Here is a 13,734-nt window from a genome sequence, read left to right on the forward strand (position 1 = left end):
AATACACTTACAGATGAATGTAAATAAAAACATGTCTATCACATGGTGAGTCCTTTCTCAATGTCTAATTTAATACACTTACAGATGAATGTAAAGAAAACACACAGCCTAGACAAGGAAAAGATACTGTGACTTACCTTCATGCTTTCTTGTTTGTGGGACTTGAGTTCTTCATTGAGTTTAGTGATTTCTTTTTCTTGTCTACATTTAATTTCCTCCATCTCTGCCAACTTAGACTTTTCACTTACTAGTTCTTTTTCCTTTACCGACTGTAGAGAAATTACAAATTTAAAGCATCTACTTAAAAATTAGTATGCTAAAATGTTTATTTATGACCCCAGCTTGTGCCTCTCTAACGAGGTTAACTAGGGCAGAATGTGCATCTTCCCCTCCCACCTAGCCTGGCAATGTCAGCGCTGAGGTTAAAGACTTACAGTAAACCCTGTGACGTGAACGGCGCCTCGGCAGAGTAAGGCTGTGACATACAGAGATACCACTCACCTCCACAACTGCTATCGCGCTATCACTGTTTTTATATACGGTTCTCTAATTTGGGTAGACTTTTCAATCTTCAGGTTTTAAATAAAAATAATTTTTTTTTTTTTTTTGGTTTTTCGAGACAGGGTTTCTCTGTGCTGGAACTAGCTCTGTAGACCAGGCTGGTCTCGAACTCACAGAGATCCGCCTGCCTCTGCCTCCTTTTATAAAATCTATTAGGGATAGAGTTAACACTAAAACAAGATGTTTGAGCTAAAATTGTTGCAGTTAAGCACCAATTAAATATCGCCTGTCAGAACCTGAGACATAAATCCTGAATGCTGTCCCTTGCTTCACAATCCCCACTCCTTAAAACACTCATGATTTCTATAATTAAAGGGAAAATTTCAATTTGGGGAATATAACAAAAATACTATTGTGTGAAAAACATGTTTATAGACCCTCAAAAAGCAGTAAGAAGACTGGATAGACACCGCAAGAAGAGGCGACGAAGCACAGAAGCTCCAACACACGCGTTCTCAGTCTCAGACCCGCTGGGAGCCACCACGCTGGAGCCGGGGTTGACAAGCTGGTCTTCAAGACTTGTGCAAGTCCGGCTCCAAGGGAGCTTACCTGTTCCCTCTGGGCATCCGGCTCCGAGGGAGCTTACCTGTTCCCTCTGGGCGTCCTGCAGTGCTTTACTCTGCTCCTTCAGCAGCTGCTCTCTCTTTGCTGAGTCCTGCTCCAAAGCAGCTTTGGCAGCCTGCAGTTCTTGAATTGATTTATTTTGGTTTCCAATTTGATTTCTGTTTGAAATCAAGTCTTCTTGGGCCAGAGAGAGCTTCTCTTCTACAGACTTATAAAAAGTTATATCCTCAAATTAATATGATTAGTAAATTTAAACAAGCATAACAGTTAATAAAAGTACAATAGCAAACAGTACATAATCACATGTCAGTGAGACATGAAAGAAAACAGTTTAAAAGGAAATACAGTTGAATGCTATATATTACACACACACACTTCCTAGGATCTATTATGTCCTTGATAAACAAGACAGAGTTTTGTCATAGGGAATATTTCAAAACTGTCAATCTGATAACAAACTTCAGGAAATGAACTTAGTCTTGTATTTAAAGCTGTTTTCTGACCAGCCAACGGCCCATCCTCTGAGTTGCCTTTCTCGGGGCTGAAACAGGATGTAGTTAATGTCATAGCCACTGACTGCGCTAAGTCCCTCATTTGGTAGTTAATATTGTCGTGTTAATAGATTCTGAGTCACTATGGAAACCAGCCTTTGAGTATGTTGTGAAGGAGTTTCTAGGTTAGGTTAATTCAGGCAGGGAGACCCATCTAAATGGGGGTAGTGCCATTCCATGGGTGGGACTCCTGGACCGAATGGCAAGGACAAAAGCAAGGGGGCCGGGCAGCAGCACACATCTGTCTCTACAGACAATGAGGCTTGATCCTGAGCTCCTGGGTCCTGGACTTCCCATCATGGTGTTCTACTGTGGGTCAAAATAAACCCTCTGTTCTTGAGCTGCTTTTATGAGAACAATGAGGACAATAACCAATAAGGAGTGAGGTCCGTTTCTATCAGTTACTAAGGCTCGTCTTTGAGAAGCAGAGGTGGAAGAAAGCCAAAGTGCCTGTTAGTTACATTCGGGAGGAGAATGTAGGAAAAGTGAAATCCTATCCCAGCTGCTTCTGCTAAGAATTTGCAGGAGGTGAAGACTAACATATTTCACCAGACCTGACTGATGGAAGCACCCAGTTCTCACTAGAGAAACACTTCCCTTGAAAACAAGGCAGATGATGCAACTCAAGAAAGGAACTCTGCCAGCTAGGATTGCACCTAATGCATAGTTAATAAACTAAGTGAAGCTGGGCATGGATGTCTATAATCTCAGTACTGGGAGGTTGAGGCAAGAGGACTGCACATGAGTTTGAGTGCAGCCTAGAAAACACGGTGAAACACTGACTCAAATATAACTAAACAAATGAGTAAGTAAATAATATCTAATTTGAAGATTATGCTTCTAAAAAAGGAAGGTTACTTCTTACCAGTAAATCAGTTCAGAATTCTTTCAGTATAAAGCTCAATCTTTAATAACAGCCAGTAGAAGTCTAAACCCTTTCAGATTTAGTCAGGTAATACCCAGAGTCACCTTGGGTTTTTTTAAAATAATTAATCAATTATTAACGGAATACCCTGCATAACATGGTCCTTAGCATAGAAGGAACGGCATGTAAAGCAGAAACTGAACAGAAAAGCTGAGCAAATGCTCACCACCCAGATACACAGGAAAACAGTGTAAGACTCTGTGCAAAGTGAGGAGTGTGGCAACCGGCCTGTGCTGGAGGAGGCCGCTTATTTGTTTTTCCAGCTACCCAGACACCCAATATAATCATACAGAAACTATATTATTTAAATCATTGCTTGGCCAATTACTTAAGTGTATTGCTAGCTAGCTCTTACATCTAGTATTAAGCCATTTCCATTATTTTATATTTTACCACCAGGCTCATGGCCTACAGCCGGCAAGGTTTCAGCATGTCTGTCTCTGGCAGCGGATCCATGGTTTTTCCTTCGACTCTGCCTTCCTTCTCCCAGCCTTCAGTTTAGTTTTCCCTGCCGAGCTCTGTTCTACCCTATCAGGCCAAGCCAGTTCCTTTATTGACCAATGGTATTCACAGCATACATAGAGAAATCCCACATCAGGCTTAGATGTTGTCAAGGAAAGGTTTTTAAAAGAATTAAGATTTACTGGGTTGGGGTATAGTTTAGTGTGGAATATTTGCCTGACATACGAAGACCATGAGTCTAATCTCAGCATTGAAATAAAGAAGTGCATCTCAAAGCCTACTGTATAATCTACTATAACTATAACTGGGTAGTAGAGATTCTGGCCCAACAAGCTTGCTAAATCCTAAAAAGCAGTAGAATCCCTAAGAAACTCTGTAATAATGTCAAAATGCCCACAAAACACTCCAAGTGTCATTAGTTTATAAGATTTCAAATGCATGGCCTCTAAAAACTTAAATTTATGAAACCCATTAATCAGTTCTTTGAAGTCAAGGTGAAAGACTGTCATGAAGTCTTTTTGGAGATGCCAAGGGCTACTGGTCTACCCTCTGTCTGAACATCTACTAAAACACTCCCACTTGCTCAGCATTGCTTCCCTTGGAACGCTCCTCCTGGTTCACATCTTTGTTCTTTCACTGCCTGTAACCTAGCCACACCCACGGCAATAGGTAAATCACTGAGTGCATCAACTACCAACTTCAGAGTGATTGCACCAAATATAGCATCCCACTGGGAATAAATTGTGGTCCCTTGTTGTTCCTATTGTTCATTAAGTCAGCTTTCCCATATTTCTTAACCTTTACAGTGTTAATTCTTACTTTTTCTGATGTCTGATAAAGTGACATAAAAGAAAGTACTGGGATGAGAAGATTTAGGTTTAATTCTGGATAGTTTTACAATTTTCACTTTACCTGGGCACAAATTTATAAGAATTCCATTTCTGTTCTTTCTGGACAAATAGCACAGAGTGTAGCCAACAGAAATACCCAATGAGCAAAGGATTTTATAAACGATCCAGCAGATGGGGCTCACGATGCAGATCAGGCCAGACTTCTTCATCCCTACTGGTGTCCAAGTACACACTGTCACCCTGAGGTATACACTGACAGCAGCCACAACAGGACTCCCTCCCGTGGTTAAGTGTCAGGTTATAGAATGTTCTCACCCTTCTCACACAGGAGACCAGCTCAGGGAAGCAAGGGACAGTAACGGTCAATAGCATCTCTCTTCCTGGTCTACAAACACCTGTGCTTCCTCAGGACCTTGTGCAATGGGCATCTACAAACAGCTTGCTGGGATTTGTTCTAACACACCAGTTTTCCATACCTTAAGGTCTTGCCTTGTGGCTAGAAGTTCCGACTCCTTGCCGTAGAAATCAGACTGAAGCTGTTTCAGGTTTGCCTGGCATTTGTCATAGGTGCTTTGTAACGCCGACAGCTTTTCTCTCTCTGCTGCACGCTCCTGGGCTGCCTGCGAGCACTGCTGCTGCAGCTTGTTCTCCAGCTCTGTCTAAAACATGCAGCCGTTGTTTAAAGGAGAATGCAAGCGCAAAGCCAGCCACATAGAAAACAAAATCTGTACAGTTAAAATTTCAGAAAACCAGCTAAACTGCATCCAAGTCCTAAATTAGATTTTAATAAAGAGTAGAGCACTTTAAATTTATAAAGTCAAAGAATTACAAAACCAACAACTTCCAGTTTAAAATGTAAAAGCAGTCACAGTAAGTGAGAGAGATTCCACCAGTAGAGTGGGAGCTGGTCTGGAGGTCAGAAACAATGCTCTGACAGAGGACACAGTGCTGGATTTCTTGGATGACATTTTAAGGCTCAACTAAGAAATTTCTGCATGAAAGAAGTCATTACTGTGCTGTAATGAGTATGTAGTTTCTACTCTTAAACTTGAGTAATTCTGGGAACTTCTATAAGGCATCATTATTAACAAGACAGAGAATGAAAATTTCACATAAGTTCAAACTACTCTAAAACCAATTGTGGTGTCTTAAAAGAAAATGGCCCAATTAGGAGGTGTGTCCTCGCTGGAGAAAGTGTGTCACTATGGGTATGGGTTTTGAGATCTCCTTTGCTCAAGCTATATCCAGTGAGACAGTTCATATCTTGTTCCCTGTGGGTCAAGATGCGGGACTCTCAGCTCCTCCTCCACGTCATGCCTGCCTGCCTGCTGCCATGTTCCTGCCACGGTGATAACTGTAAGGCGGCCTATTCAGTGCTGTCCTTTATGAGAGCAGCTGTAGCCACGGTGTTTCTTCACAGCGATACAAACTCTAAGACACCAACTTATCTTTAAGAATATCTAGGAGATATATAAAAATATGATGCATTTAAAATATGTCTGCATTTCTATTAGAAAAATATGCCTGGCTTTTTAAAGTAAATACATATCTTTGATAGAATGAGGCAGCTCTGACAGAGGCTTACAAGGATGGGGCACTGGGAGAATAAAGAGACCCACGGGTGGGTACCTAGGAGAAACAAACACCAGGACTGTGATTTATAGTAATTTACTGTATTTAACAGAGTTAGACGGTAAGAGTTTGGGGGTTCTCAACATGAATAAATGATGTTTAAAGGAAACAGAAATGCTAATTTATCTAATTTGAATATTAAAAATTGTACATGAATTTTTATCTTATTAGCCTGTTCGTTTCCTAATGAGACACAGAAAGGGGGTGGATCCAGGGGGGGGGAGAAAGTGGGATGAGTGGAAGAAGGGGAAATTGCAATCAGGATATGTGAGGAAAAAACTTTTCAATGAAAGAAAAAATATACACAAGAATAGAATTATCCTTGCATCCATTAATTAAACTTCTATTAAAATAAAATGATGCGTTAGTTTGGTAAATACGTAGCTGACGGCATCAGTATCCTCCATGTTTCAAAACCCTGCCATCATCCACATCTTACTGGTCACTCAGTGGTGGTTGATAGTTAACTGCGTCCCTTTCTAAAGGATTTTCTTCTGCCTAGTTTCCAGGACATATGGTACAGGTTCTCTTCCTATTTTGCTGGTCATTTCTCCTCAAATTATTTTACTGGTTGCTTTTAGTTAACTGTCTCTCTCAATATTGTAGAACTCCAAACTTCTGGCATTGGCTTATTCTAGTATGTATGAAAAAGAAGATTTCTTCTAGAACTATAAAAACCTTTTATTTAACAAGTAATTTTAACCTCTCTCCCCGAACTTCAAACTCTTATTATCCAGGAACTTCCATGACATCTCCTCTTGAACAATCCGCAGGTACCTATCTCAACCTGAACTCCTGATTCTCGAGAGCAGCCCTGACCGAGAAAAACAAAACCAAACAGCAGCCACCAAAAACCCCCACTATTTCATTCCAATAAATGGCACTGAACTATCCACGTGCACCAATTCAAACCCAGAGCCGCCCTTGACTCTTCTATCCACAGGAAGGCTCCACGCTGCCCATTCTCCTCCACACTTAGGCCAGCACAGCACTGTCTGGTCACTGCAGCGCATGCCCAGCGCCCTCTCCTCGTTCCTGCAATTCCTGTTAGTCATATACCTGATTCTGGCATCATCTACTGAAGCTGATAGAGCATATACAATATATATTAACACTAAATCTGAAAGAAATCTTGTAATCATTTAATAAAAAGAAAACATGCAAAATATTTGTTTTTTAATCCATTAAATTCTGATGATATAAAGATGAAGTTTCAGAAATACTTGGTTATGACACTAAATTCTGAGGAAAAAAAAAGACTTCAAACATCAATGTGTATGATCAAAACAAAAAAAGAAGACATTAAAGTAGTTAACAACACCTGTACAAGATAGACCCCTTCAACATTCCATCACAGACAGGGACAGCTCCTAAGGCCCTGGCCCTAGCTGTAGAGCCACTGGCAGGTAATGGCTGCTTGGGAATCATTTTTCTTCAGGGAAATAGCCACTGGTGAGTGGCCCGTGCTTCAATAAGTAACCCACACTCGTGTTTATGCCAGGAACCTAATTAAACTCAGTTGGCATTTTTAAAAAAGACATGATATTCATTAACTGTTATTACACATCTATATATGTAACAACAATTAATGAAAAAAGGAATAAATTTGAAAAAGAACATGGAGGGTTATATGAGAGGATTTCGGGGAAGGAGATAGAGGGGAAAGATCATGTTACTATAAGTTCAAAAAAAAAAGAAATAATTAAAAAAAGGGGAAAAAAGCAGTATAGGAACCTATTAGGAAGATGTGGCAAAGTTAAGATGGAGAAAGATGGCCGGGCGGTGGTGGCGCACGCCTTTAATCCCAGCACTTGGGAGGCAGAGGCAGGCGGATCTCTGTGAGTTCGAGGCCAGCCTGGTCTACAAGAGCTAGTTCCAGGACAGGAACCAAAAGCTACGGAGAAACCTTGTCTCGAAAAACCAAAAAAAAAAAAAAATGAAGATGAGAATAAGGTATACAAGCATGACCAAATAGATTAGATACGTGTATGAAATTGTTTAAGACTAAAAAGATTCAGAAAAATGTTAAAAAAAAAAAAAGGGCTGCAACTACACAGAGTGGATCAAGAGGTGAGTGACCAACTCCCCTGCTGGACTGCCCCAGTCTCTAGGCCCTAGGCCTCTGGCCAAAACCCCAGCCTCAGCCACACTAGCCAGCCAGCAGGCAAGCCTTCTGCAGACAGGCTGCTCCAACACCACCTCATCCCTAATCGACCAGACCCTGTAATCTTCAAGTCCCACTCTACCCCCAAACCCGAGAGACCTCAGCGGCTCCCTGAGACACAGACAGCAACTGCAATGATCAGTCCAAGAGAGACAGACACGGACTATAAAGACTGGACCAAGGGGCAAAGATGCTGCTTGCATCAATTGTAGGAAGAGATGGGTAGGCGCTAATGCAAGAATGCATTCAACAACACAAAAAACAACATGGTGGCAACACCAGAACCCAGTGGTCACACAACAGGAAAACCTGAACATCCTAACCCAGAAGAAGCAGAAGAAAACCTTAAATATAACTTTATGAAGATGACAGAGACTCTTAAAGAAGAAATGAAAAATTCCCTTAAAGAAATGGAAGAAAAGACAAATGGAAATCAATAAATCTCTTAAAGCCAAGAAAACCAAGGGGAAAAAAAAAACAAGTGAAGCAAACACTTGAATCAGTTCAAGACTTGAAAACTGAAATCGAGGCAATAAAGAAAATATAAATTGAGGGAATTCTGGAAATGGAAAATCTGGGTAAAGGAACAGGAACTACAGATGTAAGCATAGCCAACAGAAAAGAGATGGAAGAGAGAATCTCAGGCATTGAAGATATGATAGAGCAAATAGATTTATCAGTCAAAGAAAATATTAAATCCAACAAATTCTTTAACACAAAACATCCAGGAAATCCAGCACCATGAAAATACCAAACCTAAGAAAAACAGGGATAGAAGGAGAACCTCCAGCTCAAAGGCACAGAAAATAAATTCAAAAAAATCACAGAAAACTTTCCCAACCTAAAGAAGGAGGATATGCCTATGAAGGCACAAAAAGCTTATGGAACACCAAATAAAGTCTCCTCACCATATAAAAATCAAAACACTAAACATACAGAATAAAGAAAGAATATTAAGAGCTCAAAAGGAAAAAGGCCAAGTAACATATAAACGCAGACATATCATAATTACACCTGACTTCACAATGAAAACCCTGAAAGCAAGAAGGTCCTGGACAGATGCATTAGAAGGAAAATTCCAACCCAAGGAAGTTAGCAGCACCCATAAAAACATAGGCAACAAATAACCTCACACCAGCAAACCCCAAAGAAGGGTAACATACAAACACTACCACTGAAAAATAACAGGAATTAACAATCACTGGCCATTAATATCTCTTAATATCAATGAACTCAATTCACCTAAAAAAGACACAGGCTAACAGAATGGATATGAAAACCTGTACAGCTGCTTTGGAAATCAGTATGGCAGTTTCTCAGAAAATTGGGAATCAACCTACCTCAAGACCCAGCAATGCTACTCTTGGGCATACACCCAATCATACATAAAGGATGCTCAATCATACATAAAGGACATTTACTCTACTCTGTTCATAGCAGCATTATTTATAACAGCCAGAACCTGGAAACAACCTAGATGCTACTCAACTGAAGGACCGATAAAGAAAATGTGGCACATTTACACATGGAGCACTACTCAGCTGCAAAAAAAAGAAAAATGACATTTTGAAATCTGCATGCAAATGGATGAGACTATAAAAAAAAAAACATCCCGATTGAGGTAATCTGGACCCAAAAAGACAAAAAGTACTCACTCATAAGTGGGTATTAGACGTAAAGCAAAGGATAACCAGCCTGTAGTCCACGACCCCAGAGAAGCTAGGTACAGAGAGACAAACATGGATCCCCCTGGGAAGGGGAAATAGACAAGATCTCCTGAGAAAATTGGGAGCATGGGTGTTTGGGAAGAAGGGAGGGAAGAGGAAGAGGAGGGGAAAGGAGGGGGGAGGAGAACATGAGGGAATGGGATGGTCAAGATGGGGGAAGGACAGCGGGAGAGCAAGGAAAGAGATACCTTGATTGAGGGACCTATTCTGGGGCTAGCAAGAAACCTGGCACTAGGGAAATTCCCAGGAATCTCAAGGATGATCCCAGCTAAGACCCTAAGCAATAGAGGAGAGGGTGCCTGAACTGGCCTTCCCCTGTAATCAGACTGACTATCTTAATTGTCATCATAGAACCTTCAACTAGCAACTGATGTAGAGATCCACAGCAAATCACTGAGCTGAGCTCCCAGAGTCCAGTCCAAGAGAGGGAGGAGCGATAATATGAGAAAGGGGTGAAGACCATGATGGGGATACCCACCTAAACAGCTTACCTGAGCTAACCAAGGGGAGCTCACTAATTCAGGACTGAGAGAGGAAACCAAAACCAGGCCTTCTGAATGTGGGTGACAGTTGTGTGGCTGGGGCAGTCTGTGGGGCCACTGGCAGTGGGACCAGTAGGATTTATCCCTACTGCTTGAACTGGCTTTTTGGAGCCCATTCTCTTTGGAGGGATAGCTTGCCCAGCCTAGATATTGGGGCAGGGCCTTGGTCCTGCCTCAAAGTGATGAGCTAGACTTTGTTCCCTCCCCACAGAAGACTGAATGAATGTGGGGTGGGAGGAAGGAGGAGAGAGTGGGAGAAGGGGAAGGAGTAGGGACTAGGATTGGTATATAAAATAAGGAAAGATTTAAAAAAAAATAATAAAAAGAAAAAAACAGTTCAAAAATACAATTATATCCTAATTTCTGATTATATGTGAAAGCACAAAAGGACAAATGTTTTCATACTTGCCTATATTTTTAGAAAATTTTATGTAATATAACAGAAACTAGTAAATATAAGGCTAAATACGTACTGTTTTTAATTTGTATTTTTTTTTCCTCTAGGACATTTTTAGGTTATTCTACAGACTAAGGATTGTACCCTCTTTCTCAATTAATATGCAAACCTAACAGGAGAGAGCGTGTGTGGCTCCAGTATTTCACACTACACACGGTCTGTTTTACAACTCATTCTGGACAAGATGAGAATGTGTTTAAGAGTGTAAACCAGATGATTAGCAATAAACTGTCCCCTTATTCTAGGAAATAACATTCTGGTATAATATAAAATGCCAGCTATACTATACAAAATATGACATTGCTGAATTTCTAAAATACATTTCACATCATGATTTCTGTCATTATTTTCCCATAGGTAAAGATGATTTATTGTGAATTCCTTTGTTTTTTTTAAGACAGTAGAAGTGTTGCATAAATAATTGACCCATGTCAAATATTATATCTATGTATTTTTATACAAAGACATCAATCAACTATTAGACAAATGATTAGCATCAAAATTTTAAACAATTAGCTGACATTTTCAATGAATGAACAGGCAGACTTAAATCATGTATCAAACATGAGCCATATATTTAACAACAATTTAAATATATACTAATTTATTTATAATCTCTCAATTTTTACCATCACTTCCAATTTTTTCTTCCTACTAAAATGATAAATTTTCATCAATACCTTTTGTGAAACAGCATTTTTAACTTCTCCTTGAAGTGCTTCAATTTGCTTTTTCTTCTGTTCGGCTGACTGCTTTAGCTGATTTATGCTGCCCTGAAGCCGCTGTTCTTCTTCTTCCTTTTGTTTTAATGTATTTTGAGCCCGTGTGACTTCTTCCTTGAGTGAATTGAGCTCCACCTTCAACTGCTGAGAAGTCTGAAGGAAATGAAACCTGTCTGACTCATGCACTCACTCAAGCATCTTCTGAGCATCTGCTGAAGGAACACACTGCTCTGGGCAGGTGTCGCTGAACCTGTTGGTCACCTTCCAAACATGACTTATTTTACAAACAATAGGAAATAGCTAGAAACTGTATTTAAGTGTACAGAAATATCTTTTTGTTGCTATCTAGCCATCATCAAATATTATCGTTGTCTACATGGCTTTTTGTCAATTTGACCTAAACTGGAGTAATCTGTAAAGAAGAGCTTCATCTGAGGACCTGCGTCCAATCTGGGCTGTGGGCAAATCTGTGGGCGTTTTGATACAGGATTGATGTGTGTGGGCCCAGCCCACTGTGGGTGCTGCCACCCCTGGACAAGTGGTCCTTGGTATATAAGAAACTGAGCAAACTTTGTGGGACGAACTAGTAACCAGCATTTCTCCATAGTCTTGGCTTTCTCAAGGGTGGGCTGTGATCAGGATGTGTAGGCCACAATCTTTTCCTTCCCACCCTGTTTTTGGTCCGTGTTTATCACAGCATTAAAAGTGAAAACTATGGAAAGCTATAAAATAAAGTCATGTTTAAGAAGCTATTAATTTTTTCAACTATAATGTTCTTTAACCCTATCTAATTAAAATTCTCATGGTGAGTTGATTCAATTTCCTCCTTTTCTTACTTATATTCCTTAATTTGGCTCTTACATTTTACACAAGTTTAAATTTTGTTAGTGGTAAATAGATCACAAATAACAATTTTAAAATAAACATGTGAGCCATTACATTTTAGAGAAATAAACATTCCCTTGATGTCCATATCAGGATGAAAGCAGTTGGAAAGTACAGAGATCTATTACACTTTACATATTCATAGTAAAGAAAATTACCTCTTTCTCTTTTTCAAGTGACTTTTTCAGCTCATTCTGCTCCTTGAGTGTACTTTCTGTCTGTACTTGAAGTTGATGCTTTAATTCTTTACAAACCTTTTCCTAATAAAGGAACATTACACAGAAAATGTCAGTAAGAACTTACAAGTGGTTTATTGGCTTAGAAAGAGAAATAGAAGGGAATCAGCCCCCACCGCAGCGCACACCCCAGCTGGCATTTTAATAATTTCTGCATAAGGAAATAATCGCAAACCACTAACCAAATCCAAGATAGCAGCTTTTCCTTTCTGATTCTCTTTCTCAAATTCACTTTTGGAGTTCTTCAAAGAGTCAGAAGCCTGTGCAAGTTTTTCTTTCGCTGTGGAAAGCTCTGCCATCAGAGCTGCTTTCTGGGCCTCCACCGCTTTCAGTTGTGAGCCTGCTGCCTGGAGTCTGTCACTCAGCTCCTTGTGCTGCTTCTTAGCATCTTGACTTAACTTTTCAAATTCTTGTTTCAATATCACCTTTTCTTCCTCTTTCTTGGTAAGAGTTTGTGTAATATTTTCAAGGGCTTCAGATTTATTCTGCAGATCCAATTTTGTACTGGACACTCTGGACATTAAAGAATTTTTTAATGTAAAATTCACCAATAAAATATGTCCCAGAAGAAATAATTTAAAGAACCAGGAAATCAATGAAATGTTTATTTCTCTAAAATGTTAATGGCTCATATGTCTACTTTAAAATTGTTATTTGTGTACCACTAACAAAATTTAAACCACTGAGAATTGCCTTGAAACATCACATTAGATACACAATTTCCTTAGAAAGGGAAAAGTTATTTATACTTTCTAATTTAATCCAGTCCTGCTCTTAATAGTAAGTCATCAGAGAAATTCAGCTAACAAATCCTACAAAGTCGACAACAACCAGCAAAGGCTTTCTAGCCCCCTAAAGAACCTAGTCAGTGTGCTATTACCTAAGCAGACACAGAACTCTGCCTGTTCCCTTAGAAATATAAAACATTCATGTTGAAGAATCTGAATATCAAGCATTTACCATAATATAGTAAGATATTTTTAAAGGAATCATTTTACTTAAAAAAAGACAAGTTGTTTATTTAACTCAAATATGAGATTATAGAGTGATCTGCTAGCACTGATCCGTAAATACGTTGTTAATACAAGAATGAATGAGCTCCACAAATGAGAAGTGAAATCCAACTTTAAAAATGAACAGTGATTCTGGAGTTCTCCTTACACTCAAAGTACTGGCTATTACTTACTGTCAACATGACACAAGCTGACTAGTGGGTAAGTCTATGGTGCAAGCTTTTGACTGATGTATGAAGGCCTAGCCCACGGTGAGCAGTGCTAGCCCTGGGCAGGTAGTTCTTAGTGGTACTAGAAGGTAGGCGGAGCAAGTTATGGGGGCAAGCCAGGAAGCAGCACTCCCCCATGGCCTCTGCTTCAGCTCCTGCCTCCTGGTTCCTAACTTGACCTTCAGTTCTGGCTTCCACTAATGATGACTCTAACCTGTAAGACGTAATAAACC

The 13,734-nt window shown here is 39.8% G+C and overlaps 1 protein-coding gene across 2 annotated transcripts in view; it reads right to left on the reverse strand.

The window, feature by feature from the left end:
- Window positions 1-13,734, reverse strand: part of Eea1 (early endosome antigen 1) — a 92,739-nt gene that overhangs the window by 9,546 nt on the left and 69,459 nt on the right. For both annotated transcript variants that reach the window (XM_005358135.2, XM_026784507.1), the window contains exons 19-24: window positions 12,462-12,792; window positions 12,202-12,303; window positions 11,117-11,311; window positions 4,391-4,573; window positions 1,148-1,333; window positions 138-269 (exon numbers count right to left, since the gene is read on the reverse strand). In XM_005358135.2, the coding sequence (XP_005358192.1) occupies window positions 138-269; window positions 1,148-1,333; window positions 4,391-4,573; window positions 11,117-11,311; window positions 12,202-12,303; window positions 12,462-12,792 (1,129 nt within the window). The remainder of the gene's footprint in view (window positions 1-137; window positions 270-1,147; window positions 1,334-4,390; window positions 4,574-11,116; window positions 11,312-12,201; window positions 12,304-12,461; window positions 12,793-13,734) is intronic.

This window comes from Microtus ochrogaster, chromosome 24, assembly GCF_000317375.1.
Source record: "Microtus ochrogaster isolate Prairie Vole_2 chromosome 24, MicOch1.0, whole genome shotgun sequence".
NCBI classification, from domain to species: domain Eukaryota; kingdom Metazoa; phylum Chordata; class Mammalia; order Rodentia; family Cricetidae; genus Microtus; species Microtus ochrogaster.